At 41.7% G+C, this 15,667-nt stretch overlaps 1 protein-coding gene across 6 annotated transcripts in view; it reads right to left on the bottom strand.

Annotated features, from left to right (window-relative positions):
* Positions 1-15,667, bottom strand: part of DGKQ (diacylglycerol kinase theta) — a 105,759-nt gene that overhangs the window by 32,683 nt on the left and 57,409 nt on the right. For all 6 annotated transcript variants that reach the window (XM_054809528.1, XM_054809533.1, XM_054809530.1 and 3 more), the window contains 5 exons: positions 10,298-10,398; positions 8,622-8,845; positions 7,698-7,788; positions 1,436-1,490; positions 220-281 (listed from right to left, as the gene is read on the bottom strand). In XM_054809528.1, coding sequence (XP_054665503.1) covers positions 220-281; positions 1,436-1,490; positions 7,698-7,788; positions 8,622-8,845; positions 10,298-10,398 — 533 coding nt within the window. The remainder of the gene's footprint in view (positions 1-219; positions 282-1,435; positions 1,491-7,697; positions 7,789-8,621; positions 8,846-10,297; positions 10,399-15,667) is intronic.

The following is a 15,667-nucleotide window of genomic DNA, read 5'->3' as shown; positions in this document are numbered from 1 at the left end:
CAAAAAAGATATCATGAAAAAATCCCAAATAGTTCTGAACTTAGCAATCAAGTGCTCTATGCCTAGACAATATCATTAACAGAAACAAACTTAAGTCCAAGCACTTAGCTTCTCTACAAATGAGCCAGCTGGGGGGATAACTGATTACTTACTTTTTCTGCAAAAAAGAGGACTCCCTACTTGCTATTAAAAAGGATCATATTTCTTTTTCAGATTTACCTTTCTTATGTCCTTGAGTCTGTTAAGAATCAGTTCGTGATTGTCCAAGATCATGCGCTGAACTAGAGACAACAATAACATTAACCATGTTTGAAAGCACTGTAAGTTATTATCAGGCTTAATTAAACAAAAACAATACAAAAATTTTAGGGAAAAATTCACAACTCTGCATAAAACTAACATTAAGGACCATGCAGACCCGAACTACTCATTACTCAAGAGAAAAATCATGTAGGTGCTTTGAGCATTCTGATTTCGTTCACAGTTCTTAAACACCACCCTCCTTTAAAAAAAGGCAGAAACAGCTTGAAGGCACTCAAAAGACAAGCAGTACTTTGGTAACAAGCTAACTGTTTGACAGAAGACTTTAAAATTGCATTCCCTGACAACTACAGTAATAACCAACTTCTGTATTTTATTAAAATATTAAAACAATTTTAACACCTTTCTAAAGTGAGGTTGTAAATGATGCTTTAAAACAGAGCACCAGAAATCAGCCAAGGTAAGACATTCACAAGGCTACAATAACCTTATAAAACGACTTAGTGATAGTGTTCACAAAGAAAGCAAAATACCAGGCCAGAATTTGAACTACAAAGATATTTACTCGGGTGTGGCCAGGGCATCAGACTACCTCAGTGGCTTTATTTATCTCTCCATGCAGCCTTACAAATAACGAAGCACAAAGGGATGTGAGCTTGGAGAACACCAGCTCAGCTCCTGCAGGTTCACAAACCTCTTGAGCAATGCCATGACTGCATATTTATGTACTTCATAACACACACACATACTCCTTGGACTACCTCAGGACTCAAGTTTGCTCTTGCCTGGGGGCAGTGTCAGGGGGAAAGAGGAGAAGAGGAAGGGAGTCAACTGAACTTTAAAATTAATCTTTACTAAATAACTGCAATTAAGAAAAATTACATCAGTTAAATGCAGCTCCCCAAAACAGGGCTCTTTGCCAAAGTGTCAATACCCACCAGAGACCACTAATAAACCTTTACGTGATGATGAAGAAAGAGAAGGGAACCATATTCCCACAGGACACACAAGACCGAAAAGAACCAACATCACTTCTGATTAAGTAATTCAACATGATGGTGAAGTATCATTCGTGAAGGCATTTATTGTAAAAAACTGTGACTGTTAAAAGGGGGGAGGGGGAAGCTAGAAGATCAGTTACAGATGTGCCTTTGGCCAATACTCCTTCACTTACCTTGCTTACTGCCCATAAGCACTTCCACCAATTTGAAATTCTGGAGGCACTCCGTCTGCCAAAAGATGCAACATGTAAATGTAGTTTCTGAATGAAATATAATTTTGCCAGATGTTTACGTTAAAGTTATGTTATACAATGCAAACATAGAGCATGGAAAATTAAACATTTTTAAATCAACCACAATGTTCTTCACCTAACCTACTCATCCCGAGACAGGAATAATCTGTAATAAATAACACGTAAAAATCACACTCAGCCTCCCACACATGGTGTCAGGCTCCCGTGCCCTTAACTACATTGGCATCCTCACAGCCCCACGGCAAACGGGCACCTGTAAAGCATGGTTAACTCTACCCCTCTTCAGTGACCAGCAGCTCAACTAGGGTATTTCCAGAGCGTCCTTCCAGAGATAGTTTGCAGGACTGGAAATGAACCTGTTCTTTGAGAGGATGGCCCAGGAACCAGGCTTAGCAGAAGCAGGTTGACTAGTCCCCATCTCCTGGGACACTCCACTGGCACTGATGGAACAAAACCCTCTTCACATGTGCCACAGTTCCTTCTCCCCTTCCAGGGACCACCTGAGCCCCTCACAGCCAGTTGAGAAAAGCTGCACAGCCAAGAGTTAAACCATTTACTAGGATTATTGCAACCCTGGAAACATGTGACACTCAGGATTGAGGAAATCTTACACTGAGGTAAATTTTGGCCTTGAGACTCAGAGGACAAATGATCTTGCTTTAAATGTCATGAACAGAAGTATTAAAGGCCTCAACTGCCTACATCTCTTTTCCTGAAATTTGATGAGAGTGACATGGAGAGGATCTTCAACACAGGCAAATTCTAGATATTAAAAAAAGAGATTTCCTGTATGTGCATCTTCATACAGAAAAACGAGAAAACCCTTTAAAAAACAATCAGTATCAGAAAAATTGCAATTGAGCCAATGAAGTAAGTCTCTTACAACATAAAACTAGCTTTCCAAATACAGAGATGTGAAGATCTTTCCCAAACAGAGCACCTGGTGTCGTGGTTTAGGCCCAGCCGGTAGCTGGGTGCCACGCGGCCGCTCACTCACCCCTCCCCCAGCGGGATGGGAGAGCAGAAGTATAACAAAAGGCTTGGGTCGAGATAAGGACAGGGAGAGATCACTCACTAATTACCGTCACGAGCAAAACGGACTGAATGTAGAGAGGAGATTAATCTAATTTATTCCTATGCAAAACAGAGTAGAGCAATGAGAAAATACAATCAAGTCTTAAAACACCTCCCCCCACCCCTCCCATCTTCCCGGGCTCAACTTCACTCCCGGCTTCAACCGTCCCCCTCCTCAGCGGCACAAGGGGGCAGGGAATGGGGGTTGCGGTCAGTTCAGCACACGGTGTTTCTGCCGCTTCTTTGTCCTCAGGGGGAGGACTCCTCTCAACATTCCCCTGCTCCAACATGGAGCCTCTCCCACGGGCTACAGTCCTTCACGAACTGCTCCAGCGTGGTCTCTCCCACAGGGTGCAGACCTTCAGGAGCAAACTGCTCCAGCGTGTGTAGCCAAAAAGAAAGGCCTGTAATGAAGGCCTGCTTATATTATACATAATAAGAAAATGTAGCCAAGAAGAAAGGCCTGTAATGAAGGCCTACTTGTATTATAGGTGATAAGAAACTCTTCGTTATTACTTTAGGTAGAAGGCTAATGATTCTTAGAATGAGCAGCTGCTACACATCATGAGAAAAAGGAGGAGCTACAAGACACTTCAAGCTCCTTATGTACATACTTTTCAGAAACGGAGGACACTAATTGCCTCCAGCAGCATCCTTATCTTGCTGAGGTGTATAGCAAACAATTACCAACACCGAAATATTGAGAAACTAGGGGAAAGGTAACCTGGGCCAGGGTCCCCACAACCACCGACTCATAAGCCCCCTACCCAAATTATCCCACCTGCTCAAAAGATAGAGGCGGAGAAAGGAACTGAGCATGCGTTCTAGCTTGCATACTAGGCGAAGAAATATGAACCAATTATTATAACGGAGAGTGTACCATTTTGTAATCTTTGTAACATTTCTGTATAAATATGACAAGAGAACCAGCATTAGGGGTGCCTGATTAAAGGAACTATCCTCCTGACACCAAGCACTGCAATAAAGGAAATGCCTGCTTCTTAATGCTAAATTGGTGTTAAGGAGTTTTCTTTCATTCCTGAATTTCAGTGACAGTGGGTCCCCCACAGGGTCACAAGTCCTGCCAGCAAACCTGCCCTGGCGTGGGCTCCCCTCTTCACAGGTCTACCGGTCCGGCCAGGAACTTGCTCCAACGTGGGCTTCCCACAGGCCACAGCCTCCTTCAGGTGCCTCCACCTGCTCTGGCCTGGGGTCCTCCACGGGCTGCAGGTGGAATCTCTACACCCCCTCTTCCTTCCTCCATGGGCTGCAGGGGACAGCCTGCCTCACCATGGTCTTCACCACGGGCTGCAGGGGGATCTCTGCTCTGGTGCCTGGAGCACCTCCTGCCCCTCCTTCCTCACTGACCTTGGTGTCTGCAGAGTTTCTTATATCTTCTCACTCCTCTCTCCGGCTGCAAAAGCTCTCTCTCTAAGTGTTTTTCTTCTTCTTAAATATGTTATCACAGAGGCACTGATTGGCTTGGCCTTGGCCAGCAGTGGGCCCGTCTTAGCGCCGGCTGGCATTGGCTCTATCAGACACAGGGGGAGCTTCTAGCAGCTTCTCACAGAAGCCACCCCTGTAGCCCCCCCGCTACCAAAACCCTGCCACACAAAACTCAACACACCTGCCTATCCTGTTTGACAGTTGCTTTTTCCAGATGAGACAAGACTTTCAGACAAGATTTTCCACGTTTTGTTAAAAGGTACACAGCACTTGAGGAAAAGAACTGAAATCAAATCCTAGGCCCCTCCCATGGCACAAAAGGAGGTGGATGCACTACATAGCTGTGTACACCTAGACAGAGATCTACAATTTTCACCTCCTGCAGGCAGATAGCCAACGTGTGTTCCTATGTACCCTGTAAATAACCACAAAGGCGGTGGTCACCCTCTGTGAGCGTGGTTGTTCCCTGGAGCAGTGGAAGCCTGCTCATGTGCTGGTGTGCTTACAAGCCCCAACTGCTCAATGAAATGTACACCCTATAGCTTCATGCCTCCACACTTGTGTGTCTGATTGAGACTGCCTTGGCATACTTGCAAATTCTATTAACATGATTTCCAAAAATCATGCTATCTTGGCACCAGCTGTAAGAAAGACAGGCAGACTGAAAAGAGCTTATCTTTCAAGGAAAACATGTGCATCTGCAAGATAACGAGATGTATCTAATCATTTCCAGTGACATGGGAAGGAATGCAGATGGTAAAGAATGTGGGTGCCATTCAGCCCAGAGTCCTTCTGTGTAGTCCTTGAGGACTACAGAGATACTGTTTGCCACTGTAGGGAGAAAATTTTTGCAGCCAAAGCTTAATTAGGGTTCAAGCTGGCCAGTACTGTGAAGGACAACAGAAAGGGTGCTTTTAAATATGTTAACAGCAAAAGAAGAATCAGAGATAACATTGGTCCATTGTTTGACAAGGTCGATCACCTCACAAACAGGGACATCAACAAAGTGGAGACATTCAATGCCTTCTTCACCTCCGTCTTCAACACCGATGATGAGCCGTGGGACCCTTGGAGCCTTGCATTGGAAGACTGTGACTGGGGGGATGATAAACTCCCAGCCAACCCTGAACTTGTTTAAGACTTGCTGCTCCAGCTGCATGCACATAAATCTAAGGGGCCCAATGGGATTCATCCCAGGGTACTGAACAAGCTGGCCAATGTCCCTGTGGTCTTCTATCCATTATTTTTCAACGGTCTTAGGATTCTGGAGAGGTCCCAGTTGACTGGAAGCTGGCAAATGTTGTCCCAATTTTCAAGAAGGATAAGAAGGAGTACCTTGGTAATTACAGGCCTGTCAGTCTCACTTCAATGCCTGGTAAAATTATGGAGGGGGTAATTCTGCGAGTTATTGAAAAACACTTGAGAGAACGCAGTCATCGGTCATAGCCAGCGTGGGTTTACAAGGGAAAAGTACTGCTTAACCAACTTCATTTCCTTTTCTGACAAGGTCACCCACCTAGTTGACCAAGGGAAGCTGGTGGATGTGGTGCTTTTGGATTTTAGCAAAGCTTTTGATACTATCTCTCACAGTACCCTTCTGGATAACCTGTCCAGCACACAGCTAGACAAGTCCATAATACGTTGAGTGTGTAATTGGCTGATGGGTCAGGCTCAAAGGGTTACAGTAAATAGGGTTACATCAGGCTGGCAGCAGTCACCACTGGGGTTCCCCCGGGCCCATTTTTAGGCCAGTGCTCTTTAATGTTTCTTATAAATGATCTGGATGCAGGAAATGAATGTACATTAAGTAAGTTTGCCAATGATACTAAACTAGCAGGAGCTTGTCACGGAACCACACAAACTAGGCCAGTCCGGTTAACAAACAAACAAAGATATTTATTTTACAAGATGGAAGGGGAAAACCTAGGTTTTGTTCTAACTGAAACCACTCTGGCTCCAACGGACATTAACAATCCACAGGTTCAGGATGTTGGTCGGGATATTAGTGCTACACTGCCGACTTAAGAGCTCCTAAGGTTTATGGTTGATGACCCAAAATGTGCAAAATCACTCATCCACGTAAGATGAGGTCTCTCAGTCTGTACAGAAGATGAACCGCAAGTGGTGTCCCAACCCACGGGGAGAGCCTCCAACCGCAGACCTGCTGCTCTGAGGGAGACCGACTCAAGATGGCCCCCTCGCAGGACTCCATTTATACCCAATTTGAATCCGACCTGTGGTCATATATCGTCACGTAGGTCTCCTATTGGCTGAAGGCCTCAGCTTTGTCTCCCGTCAACTGAAATGGCCACTGCCCTGTGGGCTTAACTCAAACTGTGGCAGGAAGGTTTTCCCACAGGCTTTATCAGGGTGGGTGCATCTGCCACAGAACTGTGGACTTCCCGGAGGGTAGAGAGGCCTTACAGAGAGATCTAAATAGGCTAGACAGCAAACTGGGCAATCACCAACCGCATGAAATTTAACAAGAACAATAACTGGATTCTCCACTTGGGATGGGGTAATCCTGGTTATACATACAAACTGGCACATGAGAGGCAGGAGAGCAGCCCCACGGAAAGATATCTGGAGTTTGGGTTGATGAGTCAACAGTGCACCCTGACACCCAAAAGGGCCAGCTGTGTCCTGGGATACATCAAGCACAACATAGCTAGCCAGTCAATGGAGGCAACTGTCCTACTCTACACTGCACTGCGGCAGCCCCACCTCAAGCCCTGTGTGCACTTTTAGGCACCTCAGTAGGGGAAGGACATCAAAATATTAGAGTGTGTGCAGAGGAGGTTGACCAAGATGGTGAAAGGCCTCGAGGGCAAGACTTACAAGGAACGGCTAAGGCCTCTTTGTTCAGCTTGGAGAAGAGAAGGCTGAAGAGTGACCCCATCACAGTCTACACCTTCCTCAAGGGAGGCAGCAGAGAGGGAGGTGCTGATCTCTCTCTGGGGACCAGAGGACATGAGGAAATGGAATGAAGCGGCATCAGGGGAAGTTCAGATTGGACATTAGAAGAAGTTTCTTCACTGAGGAGGGTGACTGGTCACCGGAAGAGGCTCCCCAGGGCAGTGCTCACAGCACAAAGCCTGTCAAAGTTCAAGGAGCATCTGGATGATGCTCTTAGTCATATGGTTTAGTTTTAGGTAGTCCTGCGAGGAGCAGGGAGTTGGTCTCGATGATCCTTATGGGTCCCTTCCAACTTGAGATATTCTATGATACTCTGATTCCCTTTGCAGAGCAGCACAAAGAAGTAGGAGACAAGCATGACCATCATAATAGTGATTACCAGTTTCCCAACAAGGTAAGATTAACAGTGTAGTTAAATACAAGTGTATTTTAACAATCTCAAGACATAAAGAACCAGAAAAAAAATTATACTGCATACCAAGAATCATTGTGTTCATAGAACTAAATTTGCTTGACCCAGACAGACTGATGGTAACTTCCAGTACAGAGCAACTAGGTCTACCATTGAGACCTGCAGAAAGTTTTGAGCATCATACCAGTAACAAGAGATAAGCCACCAAACATTAACAACATTCACATAAACTGCAAATGGACTGATTATAATTTTTCTCAAGAGAAAAACATACACACACGACTTCAGGGTCACTCAGGTGGCATATGGACATGCTTATGATCTTTTGTTTACCTGCCTTCCAAGTAATGGAAGCACTTCTTTGATCACAGTCTGTGTAGTGCTATCCTTATTTACTCGTAGAGAAACATACGCCATTCCCACCCTAAAGAGAAAAGAAATACTTATTTTAGGACAATCATTTGACCTATCCTGTATGTATCTTTTTTTCTCTAAGTGGCAAATTTTCTACGGAGTTAGACAGAAATTTGTATTAGTTAAAGAAACTTGTTCACTGAGGCTCACAGAAGATGCAGTATTAGCCCCACTGACAAGCAAAGACTTTCATCTTAAGGAACTGGTCATTACAATTGTAGCACCGCAAATTAGTTTCTTCCTATATACAGAATTACCTGCAAGTCTTTCATAAAATTTGGCAATGTAGTTGCATTAGTAAAATGAATAAATTAATTTGTTTAGTTTTGTTATTTAAATTTTATCCCACTGCTCTTAATGAATGGGTCACCAGCCAGTCTTGTTTCCACTGCTAAATATGCTTAAAATGCATATTGTCTCAGTGGTAAATGGAACAGACTTTTTTTTTTATTTTTTCCTCCTAACATCAGAAGTTACACTGAATTCTTCTTATTTAATATTCCTTCCAAAAAAAACAAGCTTTCAAGTGACATGTTTATGTCATCATTTGTTTACAGATGCAGTTAATGCATCTTCTTGGCCAAACGCACAATAACAGAACTGCACAAATTGCACAGTATGTTCCATGCATGTAAAGAAACCCACGAGTACATTTCCAGGCATAGAAATGAATATGTATATTACTCAGAAAAATAAACAGAAGAATCCTGAAATACAGAAGAAGAAACTACATTCTCTGTTATATTTGTGTGACTTCAATAAATGAAACACACTGGGCTAGTCTACAGAGGACAAATGTAGCCAAACAGGATAACCTTGTGATAAAAGAGGAAAAACACTCACTTCAGCCAAGCAGGATAAATTCTGATCACTTCCTCATCCTTTGGTTTGGCTCTGATGATCCAAGCTTCAGGAACAGACTCTCGGAATACTGAGCCCAAGTTGCTATCCTCTGCAGCATTGTTCCTGTTGATAACATCATCAGACAGCAGCGCCTGCTGTGTAAAGGTCTGAAGCTCATACTCCTGCTGGTCATCATTTATGTAGTATGCCCTCAAAGCAGCCTCCTACAACACAGCAAGATAAATTAACATTTTCTTGAAAAGACACCGTCAATATCTGTATAGCCATTTATAAGTGCTTTACTTATGGAACCAACCTTTAATGCATGTTTTAAGCGCAGAACAGTGGATAAATAGCAATGGCAAAACCAAAACAAGAGTCAAGTTTTGAAAAACAAATTTTAGTGGAAGATATAAAAAGAAAACTTGAGATATCAATGGATTTGAACACAGCCCATAGTATTTTTGTCATGTCATAGTCATTTTAACTCCATAGATCAAATGTAAAAATTCAGCACCAATAAAGCTACACTGACTGCATTCAAAATTTACTGTGCCCACCTCTGCATATTCAATCTTCTTGCACTAAGGGGGTGCTGAAAATTAGTGAGCTTCTCAGCCACAAGGCTGCCCTGAACCCACACACCTGTGAAGAGGAAAGGCAAGGGCTGTCCTCGGAAGATGTAAGCAGGAATTTTACAGCCATTACTGGCCCATGCCTGCAGCAACTCTGCGAACACAGATACTGCAGTGAATACAGCCCAGTAAGTCACTTATGAGAACTGGTATTAATCTGTCTCGGTATTGTAAGCACCAGCCTGATAAAATGTGCTTGAAAGGCAAGTAGCACTCCTAAATATAAGTGTTTTCAGCACTGTACACAATTTTCCTTGAAGATATTTGACATGTAAAACACTACAAACCATTTTCAAAACTCCTGTTGATTTTGAGCACAGTATCAAGATAAAAATCTTAATGAGCTGTGGGTTTAAATTGTCAAAATTCTGGTGTAATAAATTCCTCTGTCAAGTCCTTTATGACTTTGAGTCCTCACCATGCTCAATTCTGCTGTGCACCACCTTATACCCCCTCTGGGCTTCATTTCTGCACAGCATGAGGTCTCTGCCCAACCTAGTAAATAAGATCTGTACAGAACATTTGATTTAGTACTGAATCATGTTTCCACCCCAGATTGAGCACTGGAAAAGCTAGGGAGTGGCCACTATGTGATCAATAATTCATTACTTTCACAGCCAAGGACTGAAAGTAATTATGGCATGCTTCAGTCTTCAAAACTGATTAAGTGAAGTGCAATAGCAGTGGCTGTCCAGAATAAACCTCAAACCTCTAAATACTATAAAAGAGGAGGAAGATCTAAGGAGCTTATTATCCAGTATTGCTCACATCAATAAAATCAGACTTCAGTGTCACACAGGGAAGAACACGTAATATGCTGTGATGTCCATTATGCTATAGTTACGTAGGCCACCACTTCTTCAGATACTCTAAAGTAAGAGCACTACATGAAGAACAAATTACATTGTAATATTACAGCCCATTTACAAATTTTGTGGTTGCTAAGTTACATTTGTAAAACTCTTAGCTTTTGACTATTGTAATTTACAATGATATGCCCCTTTATCACACTGGAATATGGACCTTCACAGGGTATCTTACCACAACTTCTTCATTTTTTGCAATCCTTGGTACTGAAATCAGTCGAAATTGATTGCGTTTCACTGCATCATTCCCATCAAATATCTTTAATGTTTGTTTACCTGAATGAAAACAATTATTGTATTTCAATAACACACCCCTCAAATCATAAAGCTACCTGAATAGGAAGCATATAATGGAAGTATTAAAAACCCACTTTTAAGCCATTGAACTGTTTCTTCATCCCAGGCTTTGAGGTTGAATCTTTTCATTTTTGTTTTGTTACTGTTCATTTAAAACAGGGGTACATTCACAGAGGAAAGCAGGAAGAATATTTCAAGTAATAATTGTTTTATCCTGGCTTTTGATATAACTGTTTATATATAACTATACTGCTTATGTTATCACTTCTTCATCCTCACCATTCAAGACTGCATTTATTATTGGCAAGTTCAGCCACATGAAAACCAAGACAGAGTGCCATCACCTTCAGAACAGCTCCCAAAGCACTGCCAGGTCCAAGAGCATCCTTCCAAAGAAAGTCCTTAAATTACCTGGTTAGCTGTACAGACAACAGGAGAAAATACAGGAACAATAGAAAAACTAGAAGAAAGAAGGTAGAGCAAATGAAGAATTACAACCCTTTGCTGTGTTTCATTTCACTAACGCGTTATCAAATCCATGCTCAAACCATGGAGCACAAGTTGTTGCACAGACATCTCTGAAAGGTTGAAGAGTTAAGAATTTCAGGTTCATCTTTCATACACATGAATCAAGACCCAGTCTGGTACAGTCCACTGCATGACAAAGTTTCTCTCTTATTTAAGTGACTGTTTTAAGAGCAATAGCAAAGTGTAACCAAATTCTCATAGAACAGGCCATTTTTGAGAGGTTTTAAGAATAAATTAATGTTACCTGTCCAATATGTGTGTCCTTATCACCTATGGAAAGGAATCAAGTCAATCAATCCAGAACAAAAATGAGATTCCAAGACAGACCTTGTGTCATCTCCTGATCACATCTTTATGAAGAGACCCGATGAGCTGTTCAGTTTTCCAGGTTTTCGTGTACTCCCCAGAAAGCCCATGCTTTACAACAGACATGATTATTGTTCACAGACAGAATGTGCCCTTTCCATTGCAGTGTTGAACTGAACTGTTAACAAAGTCACTCTTTGTGTAGCACACTACAGACTCTGATCTCATAACAAATCTGTACGCCTGCATTCATTATAAAGTAATAAAATCACTAGACACTATCGCTTTCAGACTTGAAATGTTAGATATATTAACTGAAAGCCACATACACCAGCTGTAAAGTTCACACAACGGGTTAATCATGCAGTCTGTTAATACACATTGTAAAGGAGAGATACATCGCATACTGGAGTCTACTTCCATCTTTCTCTTACAGCTTGGAAATATTTTGTAGTACAGATGAAAGTAAAGACTTTTGCTCTCAAATAATATTGGCATTCGTTATAGAAGGATTAAAAAGGAGACCTGGAACTGGAGAAGCAAAAAACCAAACCATCCTAACTGATGGCTGAAAAAAGCAAGCTAGAATTCCAGGCAGAAATGTGCATCATTGGATACCTCAATGCTGCCGTGATAGATTATGAGGAAAGACTGCAGCAAGTAACAGCTTTGCAAGGACACTTCAGTGATGCTCTGCAAGCTTTCTGGAGCCACCTGAAATTCAGGTATGCTATCTCTAATCTACCTATTCCTATTTCAGTGTATATTTTGTCACTGCAATTGAAGGCAGATGCTGTGCAGAACCATTTTAAACTGAAAGAGGGTACATTTAGTTTGCACATGAGAAAGATTCTTTTATAAGAGTAGTGAGACACTGGAACGGGTTGCCCAGAGAAGTTGTGGATGCCCCATCATTGGACACTACAGGTCCTGGTAAAAAGTCTCTCTATATTTTTCTTATACGTCCCCTTTAAGTACTGAATGGCTGACATAAGGTCTCCCTGGAGCCTTGTCTTCTCCAGGCTGAACCACCCCAACTATCTCAGCCTGTCTTCACAGGAGAGGTGCTCCAGCCCTCTGATCATCTTTGTGGCCCTCCTCTGGACTCGCTCCAACAGCTCAATGTCTTTCTTGTGCTGGGGACCCCAGAGCTGGACGCAGTGCTGCAGGTGGGGTCTCACCAAAGTGGAGCAGAGGGGAAGACTCTCCTCCCTTGACCTGCAAGCACGCATTGTTGGCTCATGTCCAATTTTTTCATCCACCACTACCCCCAAGTTCTTCTCCTCAGGGCTGCTCTCAATCCCTTCATCCTCCAGCCTGTACTGATACCAGGGGCTGCTCTGACCCATGTGCAGGACCTTGCACATGGCCTTGTTAAGCCTCACAAGATTCACATGGGCCCAGTCCTTAATCCTGTCAAGGTCCCTCTGGATGGCTATGCCTTCCCTCTGGTAGATCAACTGCATCACTCAGTTTGGTGTCATCCACAAACTTACTGAGGGTGCACTCAATCCCACTGTCTGTCATTGATGAAGACAATAAATAGCACCAATCCCAGTACGGACTCTTGAGGGACACCACTTGTCACTGGTTTCCACTTGGACATTGATGTGAAAGTACAAAGGGTTTAAGCAGGAAGCAAAAGAAAAATTCCTAAATGAAAGTCAAACTGAACAAGCAAAAATTACTGCCTTTCTAAATAGTATCTACAACATGACAGATCTTTGAGCTTCTGGTTTTGCAGGTTTACTTCTGGCTCCTGTCAAGAAGAATGAACTTTGTAAGCACAGCTCCAATTTCTTCCTTCCTATATGGCTATTCCTCAAGTACTCTTTTGAGACTAGTTAGCTGAAACCTTTTACAACATCTGTTTAAGGAAAATAATCACACAATTTCCACAAGCAATGTACACTCTTTACAGCAATGGAAAGTAAGTTATTCTACTGGAGAAGCGAGCTTGGCGTATATCATATCATATATACCAGAACTTTTCAAGTTTTTTTTTTGTTTTGTTTTATTGTTTTTACTATGAAAAGTAGTATTACCAGGTGGATTTGGCTTTCAGTTTTCCAGTTATCAACTTAGTGGTTGTGTCTGTTGTCAATTTTTTTTTTAGTTACAACATAAGGAACATTTAAATATCATCAACTCTGACTTCTAAAGTATCGTTGAAACTCTTGTCATTGCATTGAGACTATAGTACATGTCAGAAAGTGATCTGCTCCTATAAACCCTGCTGGATTAGTGTAAAAAAACTGAAATTCTTTTAAAAAGAGATTTCCGTCAGAATGATCTCCATGGTGACTTTAGTATAGACAAATTTGAACCAAGACACACTGTGTCCTGGGTCACCTTCTTTAGGGCTAACGCAACTTGAAAAAACACAGCAAATACTGGTTACTGACAGCACATGTTCTGAGTATGAACTTTCATAACATTATCAAAATCTCTACTGTTTTCTCTAGCAATCCAGAGGGTAGGCAACCATCTGAGAATAAAAACATTAATCCAAGTTTTAGTACTTGTTTTCATTCAAACTGCCTCTGTAGTCTGCTCTTGTTAGATACTAGCTGGCCTGAGAGAATCCCTAGCAATTTTAACTGGTGACTTTTTTTAAGAGCTCTCCACTTCTTAAGACCAGCCAAATGTTGCAAAAAGTTGACTTGACTCTGAAAATAAACTGGTTTGCAAGGAGGAATTTATATCTACAGATCAGTAGTAATGTCCTAAACTCAAGTATGTTCCTTAGCTAAATACACAGTATGCTCAGCCCTGCTTTCCTTAAGGTAATCTTGTAGCCAAAAAGATAGGCCCATAACGAAGGCGTACTTGTATTATATATGATAAGAAACTGTAGCCAAAAAGATAGGTCTGCAACAAAGGCCTGCTTGTATTATATGTGATAAGAAACTATTCATTGTTACTTCAGGTAGAAAGCTAACGATTTGTAGAATGAGCACCTGCTACACATCATGATGAAAAGGAGGAGCTACAAGACATTTCAAGCTCCTTATGTACATACTTTTCAGAAACGGAGGACACTAATTGCCTCCAGGAGCATCCTTGTCTTCCTGAGGCGTATAGCAAACAATTACCAGGACCAAAGTATTGAGAAACTAGGGGGAAGGTAACCTGGGCCAGGGTCCCCACGACCACCGACTCATAAGCCTCCTACCCAAATTATCCCACCTACTCAAAAGATAGAGGCGGAGAAAGGAACTGAGCATGCGTTCTAGTTTGCATACTAGGCGAAGAAATATGAACCAATCATTGTAATGGGGAGTGCACCACTTTGTAATCTTTGTAATATTTGTGTATAAATATGACAAGAGAACCAGCATTAGGGGTGCCTGATTAGAGGAACTATCCTCCTGACACCAAGCACTGCAATAAAGGAAATGCCTGCTTCTTAATGCTAAATTGGTGTTAAGGAGTTTTCTTTTATTCCCGAATTTCGGTGACAATCTGGTTATCTGTCATACAAAACAAGCTCAATTTATTAGTGAAAAATCATGTTTAGCTTTGTCACTGAACTCCTTACAGGGGTCACTTTTACTGCAACCTGACAAAAGATGGCTTTCTTGCACATGAGCTTCTGAGGACATGTTAACAGAAGAACCAACAGCTACTTATTTGACCACAACTAGTCATCCAGAAAAAACACTTCCCAACTAATTCAAGTGTACATTCACAACATGAAAGTTAAAGGCTGTCTTATGCCAATCTGATTTGTCTAACTACCCTTGGAAAAAAACTCAACTATAATAACAGCTTTTGAAGTTGCATAAAGCTCCTTCTCCCTCCTTTTCCAATTTTTAAATATTAGAAAATGATCCAGTTATAGAACTGAAGTCTACATAACACTACTTAGTATAAAAAAATCTTGCTAATATGTAACAGATGCACATAACAAATTTTGCTATTTAAAGGAGTTACTGCCTGTTTTATAATATTGACATTTCACTGCCAAAGTCTTTTATCTTTTTCTGTTGGATCACACTACACAGTATCAGGACCTTCTCCTGAAAAACACATTATTTTTTTTTCTTATCATGGGATACTGAGTTGAAAAAACCCCCTGTTCTTCATGCTTATGCTTTTCAAGGGGAAAACAACTACAAAAAGGTCAACTCCAGGCATAATTTACCAAACTATGGAATCTGATTTCAGAGGCTAAGATACCAAGTTTTCCTGGGAAAAGGAAAAACAGCATATTCCCAACAAAACTTGTGCTATCCACATGCTTTCTGCTTTCCTTCTCTAGTCACTGCTACTTTGTATTACAACAGCATGAACTGACAAATTTTGGTTCATTCACAACCTACAAGGTCAGCAAAAAAATCCTAAGAATTGTGTATTTTTTCTTTTATTGTTCTTGATGAGAGTCTTTCAGAATCCCAGATTCTTCCTTTCT

The sequence above is a fragment of the Grus americana genome, chromosome Z, assembly GCF_028858705.1.
Source record: "Grus americana isolate bGruAme1 chromosome Z, bGruAme1.mat, whole genome shotgun sequence".
Taxonomy (NCBI): domain Eukaryota; kingdom Metazoa; phylum Chordata; class Aves; order Gruiformes; family Gruidae; genus Grus; species Grus americana.
Note: the sequence above shows the minus strand (reverse complement) of the source record. Positions and strands in the feature narration are given on the sequence as shown.